Source organism: Delphinus delphis, chromosome 2 (assembly GCF_949987515.2).
Source record: "Delphinus delphis chromosome 2, mDelDel1.2, whole genome shotgun sequence".
Taxonomy (NCBI): Eukaryota; Metazoa; Chordata; class Mammalia; order Artiodactyla; family Delphinidae; genus Delphinus; species Delphinus delphis.
Window position 1 is genome coordinate 171,133,744 of NC_082684.1, and position 13,346 is coordinate 171,147,089.

Below are 13,346 nucleotides of genomic sequence, written 5' to 3' on the forward strand. Positions count from 1 at the left end.
TTCGTTGTGGTGCATGGGCTCCTCTTTGCGGTCACTTCTCTTTTTGCAGAACACAGGCTCCAGGCGCGCCAACTTCAGTAGTTGTGGCTCATGGGCTCTAGAGCTCAGGCTCAGGAGTTGTGGCACACGGGCTTAGTTGCTCCGCGGCACATGGGATCTTCCCGGACCAGGGATTGAACCCGTGTCCCCTGTGTTGGCAGGTGGATTCTTAACCACTGCGCCACCAGGGAAGTCCCAAGATCTCACCATTTATTCGGCCTCTACATACATGATTTTTCTCACAGCCATCTTTCACAAGCAGGGGGTGGCCAGCACTTCCTGATGGCCAGCAACTCCCCAGGTCTAGTGCCTCCTTCCTTCCCCCTTAAGTCAGTATATCAGAAAGCAGATGCGGGAGAGTGATTTATTCCAGCTTTACTGAAGAGTGATTGACAAACAGAAAATTGTATATATTTCAGGTATGCAACGTAATGTGTCGATATCTGTATACATTGCGAAATGATTACCCCAATTAGCTAACATATGCATCATCTCACATAGTTACCTCTTTTTGTATGTGTGGTAAGAACACTTGAGATCTACTCTCCTAGTGAATTTCAAGGATATAGTATGTTATTATTAACTAAGGTCACCATGCTGCCCATTAGGTCTCCAGAACTTATTCATCTTAAAACTGAAAGTTCATACCTTTGATCAACATCTTCCCTTTCCCCCACTACCCACAACCCTTGGCAACAATCACTCTATTACTATGAGTTCAGCTTTTTTAGTTGAACTCCACACATAAGTGAGATCATGCAGTATTTGTCTTTCTGTGTCTGGCTTATTTCACTTAGCATAATGTTCTTTAGGTTTATCCATGTTGTCACAGACGACAGGATTTCCATGTTTTTAAGGCTGGATAATATTCCTGTTTGTGTGTGTGTGTGTGTGTGTGTGTGTGTGTGTGTGACATTATCTTTATCCATTCATTCATTGACAGTTACTTGGGTTGTTTCCATGTATTGGCTACTGTGAATAACCCCACTGTGCTCATGGGGGTGCAGATGTCTCTTCAAGGTAGTGATTTTATTTCCTTTGGATATATACCCAGAAGTGGAATTGCTGAATCATATCGTAGTTCTATTTTTAATTTTTTGAGGAACCACCATACTGTTTTCCATAATGGCTTACCAATTTACACTCCCATCAACTGTGCATAAGGTTCTCTTTTCTCCACATCCTTGCCAATATTTATCTTTTGGCTTCTTGATAATAGCCATCCTAACAGGTATGAAGTGATATCTCATTGTGGTTTGCATTTCCTTGATGATTAGTGATATTAAACCTCTTTTCATGTACCTATTGGACATTTGTGTGTCTTCTTTGATGAAGTGTCTATACAGGGCCTTTATCCATCTTTTAATTGGGTTATTTGAGGGTTTTTTGCTATTGAATTGTACGAGTTCCTTATATATTTTATTAGTCCCTTATCATATATATGATTTGCAAATATTTTCTGCCAATCTGTAGGCTGCCTTTTCATTTTGTTGATTGTTTCCTTTGCTGTGCATATGCTTTTTGGTTTGATATAGCCCCAATTGTTTATTTTTGCTTTTGTTGCCTGTGCTTTGATGTCAAATCCAAAAACCTATTGCCAAGGCCCATGTCAAGTGTTTTTCCCCTGTTTTCTTCTAGGAGGTTTAAGGTTTCAGGTCTTACATTTAAGTCTTTAATTCATTTGGGGTTGATCTTTGTGTTTGGTGTAAGATAAGGGTCCAATTTCATTCTTTTGCATGTAGATGTCCAGTTTTCCCAGCACCATTTATTGGAGAGGCTGTCTTTTCCCCATTGAGTATCCTTGGTGGCTTTGGTGAAGATTACTTGGCCATATATAAGTGATTTTTTTAAAAGAGATAACTTTAAATTGGCTCTAATTATAGGTATACATATATCACATTAGAACTTTCTATAAGACTGTGTTGTTTTATCTAAAAATATAACAGTTGCCAGGGCTGTCATTTTCCATTTAACTGAATGTGGGATACCCACAAACCAGCTTCCCACAACAAAATCATAAACACTTCCCATAGCAGGTCCTGTGCCCTTTGAGGAGACTCCCTCTTCCTCTAATTGCCTCCAATTTCCAAACTCTCACCTCCCCTGGTGCAGAATTACAAAAGCGAGCGTGTCAACCTCATACTGGAAAAAGTGTTAACGTGATGAGATCTATTTTCTTTGGAAAGGAGGAACTGTGAGTGCAAAACTAAAGGCAGCTCAGATCAGGTTAACACATGTCCTTGGCTGGAGAAAAAGCCTTTAACTTCCCAAGACTGATGCAGCACATTCATTCAACTAGTCCCTATGGTTCCTGGAGCGTATGAAATTTTAAAGTTTCCAGTATACTCAGTGAGTGAAATAGCAGATATTTTTTGACTAAAGGACAACTACATATTATATAATCAAGAGGATGGAAATCCCAACTCTACAGAAGCAGTTATTTTGGGAAAATGGGTCTTGGAATCTCCTTGGTGACTCTTTGGTTAGACAATCCCAGGCCATTGCCTATGAACAAAGTAAACCCTGCTCTTTTATTAACCACCGGTGAAAAGGAGGGCAAAGGATCAACTAGGTCATGGGCAGATTGCCAGGTTCTCTCTGATGTGCTAGAAATAGGTGTGGCTCAGAAATGGGCTGACCTCTTCCTTTTGTACCTCTCCCTCCAACATATCAACACCACCTCAGAAAATATATATAATTCTTATCTGAATTGTGAACGCAGGAGAAACCTCACTTGAGAACAATGCTTTAAAATTTGCTAAAATTATGCACTCAACTTTATTTTTTTTTTTTGCGGTATGCGGGCCTCTCACTGTTGTGGCCTCTCCCGTTGCGGAGCACAGGCTCCGGACGCACAGGCTCAGCGGCCATGGCTCACGGGCCCAGCCGCTCCGCGGCATGTGGGATCCTCCCGGACCGGGGCACGAACCCGCGTCCCCTGCATCGGCAGGCGGACTCTCAACCACTGTGCCACCAGGGAAGCCCCTATGCACTCAACTTTTATTTCTTAGCTTGGAACATATATGCCCCTCAGCTCTAAATTGTCTGAAAATTTTGCATTTTTGCCATCATGTCGTCTTTTATGGATGGTCTCCAATAGTCAAAGTGGTTTGATGTAAAATTTGCATGGTTTTATGAGGACTATTTATTTTATTTCATTCTAAGAGAATCCAAGAAGCTGTCTCTCTCTTTTCCAGTTGGGATGCAACTGAATATCTGGATTGGAAAATTCCTGTCTGAGCACACTGGGTGTATCATGCACTATCATGCCACTATGTTTAACATCTTTTGAAAGTAGAAACCTAGTGTAAGAAATTATCAGGGCTTAAAATGAATGGTATGGTATTCCCACCAGCTTGTTAAGATACCCACCTTGTTGGTGTTGGCGTGTGTGTGTCGAGGGGGGCAGTTTGTGATTTTGCTAAGAGTATGAAAAGGAACTAGAAAACTAACATTTGATTGCATGGGTCTGTCAGTTGCTTTCTATTAGAATTGCTTTTATGTCAAATCATCTGTCTAGCAGAAAGCTTTCTTAATAGGGTATTTTTTTTAATAGGTAGCCTAGAATTCTGTTCTCTTCTATTAGGGTCCATAGGAAAAAGAAGGGAAGATTTCATTCTAAAGAAATGCAGGAAGACTAGTTTGTACTAGAAAGTAGAAATGCAGCCTAGCACAGTTGCCCCTAATGATGCTTAAATAAAGGGAATGCAGAGTTAGGGTGGGATGAGGGAGTGATAGATGTTTACATACAAGTTTACAATATGCTTCTAAGCAACACTGCCCTCTACAGATGGTATTCCCAAGGCTTGACTTCAAGGCAACTTTAAGACATTGAAAATAAAATTAATTTGTTGAATGAGATCAGTTGCCTATGGAGGTGAATATCTCCAAGAGTTTTTCTGTTAATAGGTATCCAGGAGCCTCTCCAACACCAAATTCCAATTAACATGACCAAGAGAGCATAGTCGGAATCTGATTCTAACCAAGGAAGCTGAAACCCACTTAATTAACTATCCTAGGTCTTAACAGAGACTGTGCCAAGAGAAGAGGAAGGATGGGCGTGGAGCCTAGACAAGGAGAACAGAATTAACAGCTATTCAGTTATTGGCAACATGAGTTCTGTACAGCCCAAGAAAGTCATGCTTTGACTGGTTGAACTGAGCTTCCCAGCCTGCTGCAAAGGTTACCCTTAGAGTGGAAATGGATCATATGCCTAACTCCACTGAGTCTTAATTTCCCCATCAGTAGGAGGTGAGTTCAGAGAGGTAATGGGACATACTTTGTAAAGGACCTATGGGCTACTGTGAAGACTTGATTTTTATTCTGAGTGAGAGAGCCATTGGAGGGTTTTGAGCTGAGAATTGATTGGGATTATCAGAAGCTAACATTGTAGAAGGATTAGAAGGATCAAATGATCTAATCCACCTAAAGCATTTAGCACCACGCCTAAACTATTAATAGTGCTCAGCAAGTGGTAATCATGATTGTGATAGCACCATGAAGTGGTGCTATCAAAGTGGCTCCTCTTCACCAAGACTGAATCATGAAGAAATAGAAAATCTGAACAGACCTATTACTAGTAAGGAGATTGAACCAGAAACCAAAAACCTCCTAACAAAGAAAAGCCTTGGGCCAGATTCACTGGTGAATTTTACCAAACATGTAAAGAATTAACACCAAAAAAACAAAAAAGAATTAACACCAACCCTTCTCAAAAGCTTCCAAAAAACTGAAGAGAGCGGAACACTTCCTAACTCATTCTATGAGGCAGGCATTACCCTGATGTCCAAGTCAGACAAAGACACTACAAGAAAAGAAAACTAGAGATCAATATCCCTGATAACTACTGATGCAACAATCCTCAACAAAATGCTAGCAAACATAATTCCATAACATATTAAAAGGATTATACCATGACCAAGTGGGATTATACCATTTAATCCTGGAATACAAGGATGGTTCAACATACAAAAAAAATCAATCAATACAACAACATATTAACAGTGTGAAGGGGGAAGATATGATCATATCAATTGATGCAGAAAAAGCATTGAGAAAATTTAATACCCTTTCATGATAAAAATACTCAACAAACTAGGAATAGAAGGAAATTACTTCATATAATAAAGGACATATATGAAAAACCCACATTGTACTCAATGGTAGGATCATACTAAATGGTGAAAGACTGAAAGCTTATCCTCTAAGATCAGGAACAAGACAAGGATGTTCGCTTTTGCCACTTCTGTTGAACACAGTATTGCTGAATAGTATTGAAAGTTCCAGTCAGATCATTTAGATAAGAAAAAGAAATAAAAGGCATCCAAATTGGAAAGGAAGAAGTAAAATTATCTCTGTTCACAGATTATAATGATCTCATATGTATAAAATATAAAAATTCCACAGATATACACACACACAACTATTCAAACTAATAAATGTATTCAGCAAAATCACAGGATGAAAAACCTATGTACAAAAAAACCAGTTGCATTTCTACACACCAACAACGAAAGATCAGAAAAAGAAATTAAGAAAACAATTTCATTTCCAATAGCATCAAAAAGAATAAAATACCTAGGGATAAACATAACCTAGGAGGCAAAAGACTTGTATACTGAAAACTACAAAATATTGCTGAAAGAAATTTAAAAAGGCACAAATAAATGGAAAGACAAACTATATTCACAGATTAGAAGACCTAATGTTTTTAAGATGTCAATACTATCCAAGCGATCTATAGATTCAATGCAATCCTTATCAAAATCCCAATAATTTTTTTGAAGAAATAGAAAAATCCATCCTAAAATTCATATGGAATCTCAAGGGACCCAAAATAGCCAAAACAGTCTTGAAAAAGAACAAAGTTGGAGGTCTCACATGTCCTGATTTCAAAACTTACTACAAACTACAGTAATCAAAACAGTGTGGTACTAGCATAAAGACAGACATATAGACCAGTGGAATAGAATAGAGGGCCTAGAAATAAACCCTCACATACATGGTCAAATGATTTTTCACAGGGATACCATCAGCATTCAATGGGGAAAGGATAGTCTTTTCAACATACGGTGTTGGGAAAATTGGATATCCATGTGCAGAAGAATGCATTTGGATCCTTAACTTATACCAGATATAAAAATTAACTCAAAAGACCTAAATGTAAGAGCTAAGACTATAAAAGTCTAAGAAGAATACATAGAGAAAACTTCATGATATTAGATTTGGCAATGATTTCTTAAATATGACACACAAAGCACAGGCAACAAAAGAATAAATAGATAAATTAGACTTCATCAAAATTAAAATTTTTGTACATCAAAGGACACTATGAACAGAATGAAAAAGCAACCCACAGAATGGGGGAAAACATTTACAAATCATATATCTGACAAGGAATTAATAAGCAGAATATATAAGGAACTCCTATAATTCAACAACATAAAATAAACAACTCAATTTAAAAATGGGCAAAGGCCTTGAATAGACATTTTTCCAAAGAATATAACAAATGGCCAATATGCACATGAAAAGATGCTCAATATCACTAATCATTAGGGAAATGCAAATCAAAACCACAGTGAGACACCACTTCACACCCAATAGAATGGCTATTATCAAAACAAACAAAACTTCAAAAAGCAACAAGTGGCGGCATGGATGTGGAGAAGTTGGAACACTCGTGCATTGTTGGTGGGAATATAAAGTGGTACAACCACTGTAGAAAACAGTACGTCAGCTCCTCAAAAAAGCAAAGATAGAATTACCATATGATTCAGCAATTCTCCTTCTGGGTATATACTCAAAAGAATTGAAGACAAGGTTTTGAAGAGTTATTTGTATACCCATGTTCAGAAAAGCAATAACCTCAATTGCCAGAAGGTGGAAATGACCCAAGTGTTCATTGGTGGATGAATATGTAAACAAAATGTGGTATAAAAATACAATGGAATATTATTCTGCCTTAAAAAGGAAGGACATTCTGACACATTTCAACATGGATGAACCTTGAGGACATTATGCTAAGTGAAATAAGCTAGACACAAAAGGACAATACTGTGTGACTCCACTTAACATGAGGTACTTAGAGTAGTTAACTTCATAGGGACAGGAAGTAGAATGGTAGTTGCCAGGCAGTGGGAAGAGGGGCCAATGGGGAGTCAGTGTTTTATGGATACAGAGTTTGAGCTGGAAAAGATGAAAAAGGTTCTGGAGATGGATGGTAATGATGATTGCACAACAATGTGAAAGGAGTGACCACCTGAGCCTGTGACACTGCGTCCAGAGCACGATTTGCGTTTTGGGGATGTCTTGGTTACCATTTCTCTGTCTAGTAGCAAAGCCAGCCTGTTACAAAAAGCAGTGCAGTTAGCAACTGCACTACGAGCTCTGTTTCCCTTCCTTTTTGTAAAGTAGACTTTTAGTTAAAATACCCAGGAATGATTTCCAGAACCACAGTTACTTTCTCTTCCTGTGTTAGGCTGGCTACTTTGTTGGCGTAAGAACTAGATGAAGGGACTGCCCCGGTGGTCCAGTGGCAAAGCATCGCCTGCCAACACCGGGGACGTGGGTTCTGTCCCTGAAGATCCCATATGCCGTGGCGCAGCAAAGCTCTCGTGCCTCAACTAGAGAGAGCGAAGCCCTCACGCTGCAGTGAAGATCTCGCCTGCCGCAGCTAAGACCTGGCACAGCCAAAAATAAAATAAAATAAAATAAAATAAAATAAAATAAAATAAAATAAATAAATAAATATTAAAAAAAAAAAGAACTGGATGAAAACTTACCACTGCTATAGAAAGACTTTCTGAAACTTCCAAACTAACTCTGAAGCCCTTAGTTGCTTCTTGTGGGAGCTGTGCCTTTCTTACACTGCCAGATTTGTCAAGGGAGAGGGAGAGAGGAGAAAAATAGCACCATTCAGCTAGGAAGAAGGCAGTGTTAGGTCTGATATGCAATGATAAAATAAAGTAGAAATCCTTCTCCATATATTCCAGCCCCCCTTGTCTTCCCAAGGCTAAGATGGGAGTCTCTTCCATGTGCTCCTGTGGTGTCCAGTGCTGACCCATAAGCCTTCTCGTACTGCACTGACACTACCCAGTTACCCAACCGTATCTCCTACTGGAATGTAAGCAGCTTCACGGACTGTGTCTTAAACTATCTTTGTTTCTCCAGGACTAGTGCTGTCCTGGCACAGATTAAGAACACAGTACTTCTTGGCTGAAAAATAAAGAGTAAACAGCCTACTGCTGTATTTCATTGACTGTACGATCCCACCCATTATAAGACTTTTCCATTGCAAGACCACTAAGAAAGAAAAAATTTATAATCAGAAGATAGCAGCAATTATAAGACACATTCCACTTTTATGGTTGTTATCACCTTGGTTTTAGTCCTGGATCAGGGAAGAGATGACTGCAAAAAGGTTGAAGACTAATTGGCATCACTTCAGAAATACAGATATGTGCACGTCAACTTACACAAACGAAAACCTTTCCTCTCTAATTAGTTCACTTGGCCTCCCTATCTTGAGCTTTCCTGCTCAGACCAGATGTTGTTTCACATTGAAATGACTCACCCTCCTGTCTGAACCCCAGGAAACTAAAGACAGATAGAGGGACTCATTTCTCAGGTATGATTATGTACCAAGGCTGAGCTCTTAAAAAAAAAAAGTATTACTTGTTGCCTCTTCCAAGACAGCTTAAACGATGAGGCTCAGTGCCTCCAAAAGAGAACTATTTTGCCTCCAGGCAAGCTTGTAACAAAGAAGCTTATTCATCATCTTCTGAGAGGAAACATGCCATGACAAAAGTACCAGGTAATGAAAAATCTGGGCACTCCTATGGCACTTTTAATGGGAAGATCTCACAGCAATCCCACACTGTCACTGACAAAGCCTTGCCATCAGCAGGAGGCAAAGTAGAAAGCATCTCTTTCCGTCGTGTTATACACCATGAAACTAAGATAAAACAATGTTAAGCAAATTAATAAAAATGAAAGGTATGAATTCAGGTATGAATACTTGACTGTAAATCCTCAAACATCCTACAAAGAATAATAATAAGCAGTAGAAGCATGTCATAATTCAGAGGATAGACAGGATAGAGATAAACAGAACTGGGCTCCAATCCTGGGTCTACTACTCCCTCCCTCTGTGACCTTGGGCAAGTGTCTGACCCTCTCTGAGGGTCAGTGTCCTCATCTGTACAATGGGACTTGTAAGAATATGCGCCTCACTGTAACCATGTAACGATAGGGTACTCTATGTAACGCGCTCAGGACAATGGCAGGTGGACAGCAAGTGCTCTGTGAATATCAGCTCCTCAAATCGGAACCAAAACAGATGCCCGTTTACTACGCCCACGGGACTGCACACCCTGGCACTTAATTTTGCAGTGTTTCCATTTCATCCCTCCCAGTTTGGTCTTTTTCTCCTCCTTGCTCAGTTTGGGACCCAGAGTCCACTGCTGCGTTTGCGACCCGTTTGCTACCCCGTGGGGTCCTCTCTTCTTTGCCTCCCCCCACCCCACCTTCCTGCTGTTCCTTCTGTGACCGTCCTCAGGCTGGGATGATTACAATGGCCCCTCAGCTCCAGTCTTCCCAAATCTAATCCATCCTACGTGGCCTCACCTGTTTATCTTCCCACAGTGAAATCCCAAGCGTGACATTCCTCTGCTCAAAATTCCCAGAGGTTCCCCACTGCCTTCTCACCACAGCTTTCAAACCACTTTTGGCCTCAATTTACCTTTCCAGGTGTCGCTCCAACTTAACCAAACAGATGCACCTGCCTATCCCTATGCTGCATTCCCCTACATTCAAGCTTTTGTTCAGACAGTTTCCTTTTATTGCAAGGGCCTCCCCTTCATCTCTGCCTTTAAAAATCCTAACCCTCCTTCTAGACCAGCCTCAAATTCCACCTCCCCTGCAATGTTCCTTTCCAGACCCCCCAACCTCCTTTGAAACGTCCTATGTGTATTTCTCTTTGAGACACTTATATTCAGATTCGCATTAGGGCTGCTTCCATCGTAAGGCCTGCCTCACCTCTGTGGTCTGTCCTTGGCTTTGTTCATACCAAGTGGACAACAAATATGGATGTTACCCTGCTGCGTTTAATTGGTTATATTTGAATACACTTATTTACCTTGAACCCCTGTGTCACATATGCCACTGGCACAGAAAGATAAAATCAAATCAACTCTTGTACTTGCTGCTATGTTTAGCAACATAGGGTGGGTCCTGGGTTGCTGGAATCTCTACCCAAAAGAAACTCTTCCAGCCCATTAAAATAGTGCATCATTTGTTCCTTTAACTAACGCAGCAGATACCATCTTAGCCATGCCATCCACTGAGCTAACTACGGTACTACTACAAATGTCTTATTCTGGATGTGGGTGTAAACTGAAAATTGAACAAGAAATATTTGGGGTTCTGTTTGTTTGGGATTTTGATTTAGAAAAAAAAAAATTACAGTTCTTGCTATAACAGAGGACTCGGTGAAATCCTCGGTCCAGTCTCAGAATAGAAGGATGTAGACAGTAGGGCTGAGCTTCCATCATTTAATATAAGCCTGTAGAATGTCAAGTGAAACTATTTTTAAAATCCCGTTTTAATCCTATCTTCACTGTTTGGCAGTTCTCATTGCTTGCGTTCAAATCAGCAAGTCAGACGAAAAGCGATTTGTTAAACTAGATAGAAAAAAATAATCTTAAAAAATCAGAATATCTTAGTAATGTTTGATGCCAAAGACTTCTCGGTTTTTTCAATCTGGTCCTAAGCTACATGGGCAGGAATACAACCCCAGAATGCTCAAGGGGTGTCTCTGGAAAACGTCATTCAAGAAACCCCGCCTCTATACTGTCTCCCAAATTGAGATTACCAGGAACTTTGAAATGACTTTGTAGCTCAATCCAATCAGAATATTCGACTTGAGGACACGGGGAGGGGGAAGGGGAAGCTGGGACAAAGTGAGAGAGTAGCATGGATATATATACACTACCAAATGTAAAATAGATAGCTAGTGGGAAGCAGCCGCATAGCACCGGGAGATCAGCTCCGTGCTTTGTGACCACCTAGAGGGGTGGGATAGGGAGGGTGGGAGGGAGATGCAAGAGGGAGGGGATGTGGGGATATATGTATACATATAGCTGATTCACTTTGTGATACAGCAGACACTGACATAACATTGTGAAGCAATTATACTCCAATAAAGATGTTAAAACAAACAAAACAAAACAAAAAATAAAAGTTAAAATCCAGTAATTCCAGTAACAGGAAAGTAGATATATAAATAACTCAAGATGCTGCCTTTTAAGAGCAACAGCACCATTTTTTTCAAATAACGCCCTTTAAGTCTCAGAAAACGATCACAGAAACATCCCCATTACGAATAGGTTTATAGGCCAGTTCCTTTCTTTACTGCTATGCGTACACTGATGGTCCTTTCCAAATTTTCCCAAATATCATGTGATTCATTGTAAGTAGAGGCAACTTCTTAAATTCTATAATCAAACCTTTCGTATTGTGGATCTTCATATAGATAAATTCACAAACCAGTAAAAATTTTTAAATGCTTTTCCAGACCCTATTTCTCCTCATCTTGTGTTGAGACACTGCTGGTTCTGGAGCACCAGGGGCAGGTAAAGGTCAATGTTGGCCACTGCCAAGGCCCTGGTGCTTATTGTCATGGCCTCCCTCCGCATCCTTTGAGAACCTTATGAGAATTTAAAAGGCTTTACACACTTCCTCTCGCTAGTAAGAGCTCCCCCAATGTCTCACTCACTCATAACGCTAAACAAGCTTGTTTCCTGAAGACACTCACCAAACACTGGACTCTCCCCCAACACCACTCCTTCTACAGTAACACTGGGAACACTCACCGCTGGCGTTTCAATAATTGATGGTCTGGGAATAGAAGTCTGAAAAGTAACTGCTTCACAGTCCGACGCCCCATCTAGAGAGCTGGGCAAATCCACAGGGGTCTCCGCGGGCTGGACAGCAGCGTGGTTACTTGAATTCCGGTTCGCACTGCCATTTCTCTCTGAATGGGTGCCGGAATCTCGCCTTTTCTCTGGAGTTCCTTCTTCCCTTCGTGGGTGACTTGGGTGTCGGCCCGCTTTGGCCTTGGGCTGAACAAAGACGGTGGAAGGGCTATCGGCTGCGCTGGGCTGATCGAAGGGAGCAGTCTCCCTTGTGTCCCCAAAACAAGCCAGCAGCGCTGAGCACGGGAATGGATGCATCCTTCTAGGTGGAGATTTCAGGCTTTCAGCCAGCCTTGCCTTCCACCTGGACATGATCCGCGGCGAAACATTACAGAGTTCAAAGGGGGAAAGAAAATTCTCCAGGGATTCTGATCACCTCCATAGTAGGTGACTGTTTCCTTGCCTGAAGGACCTTTAGTGGCTGCCCCCAAATAGAAGATTAGGAGATGGCCAGGCCACCCTCCCTGAGAGTCCCTCGGCAGCCAGCCCCGCTTCGGAAGCATCCGTTCCCGGCGATTTCACGCTCTTCCTTCCTTGATGCCGTCAGTGGCTAAAGAAAGCTGTCTGTGAGGCATGTGGTTGACTTGGGTTACAGTCCCCAGGCGGGGCAGACACTTCAGTGTGAGGTGCTGCCAAGTCAATGGACAGCTGCTTCAGATTACCTTGGAGGCATAAAGATAATGTAGCTGATAGCATCCGCCATAATAGCGTCAGCCCGTGTATCAATAACATCACAACAGCCACGTAACCTTCTTCGGTTACCCCCTTCAAATATTTATTCCCCCCAACAAAACAAAAACCACCCAGTTATGCGTCACAAGTGAAGACCCCCGAGAAGGTCCTCGACCCTGGAAGCTGTTTCATTATTAAAATAGGAGGCCGACTTGAATCTTCTGTCTGGAGAGATCCATGTTTGGGTCTGATGTCCCAAGAACTTTTCTCGATCTTTCCTGAATCTTCTCCCAAACAAACTTCCTGGCTTCAGGATCCATATTGTCGCCTGGTAACTACAAAGAAGTCTTTGTTAATTTGGTCTTTACTATCCATGCTAAGTCCTTTATTAATTTTCAACAACACCAAAAAAAAAAAAAGAAAAAAAAGGAGCCAACGTGAGCAATTAACACAGATATTATGTATGTGTGAATGTGTGTTCTGTCCATCTACTGTGTATATTACTTAATTTTGGAAAATAACCCCCTTTTGAACATAGATCTATTTTTCAACACATCAATTTGTGAATGGTGAAATAGAATAAGAATCATAAATTATAACCACATTCCAAAACAATGCTCAAAATTGAGATCTTTCCTTAGCCGAGCATCTGCTAGGAAT

The 13,346-nt window shown here is 40.9% G+C and overlaps 1 protein-coding gene across 1 annotated transcript in view; it reads right to left on the minus strand.

The window, feature by feature from the left end:
* FAM107B (family with sequence similarity 107 member B) overlaps positions 1-12,326 on the minus strand; it is a 218,375-nt gene extending 206,049 nt beyond the window's left edge. Inside the window, exon 1 of the mRNA XM_060006267.1 lies at positions 11,916-12,326. Within this exon, the coding sequence (XP_059862250.1) occupies positions 11,916-12,326 (411 nt within the window). The remainder of the gene's footprint in view (positions 1-11,915) is intronic.
* Positions 12,327-13,346: the final 1,020 nt, after the last annotated feature.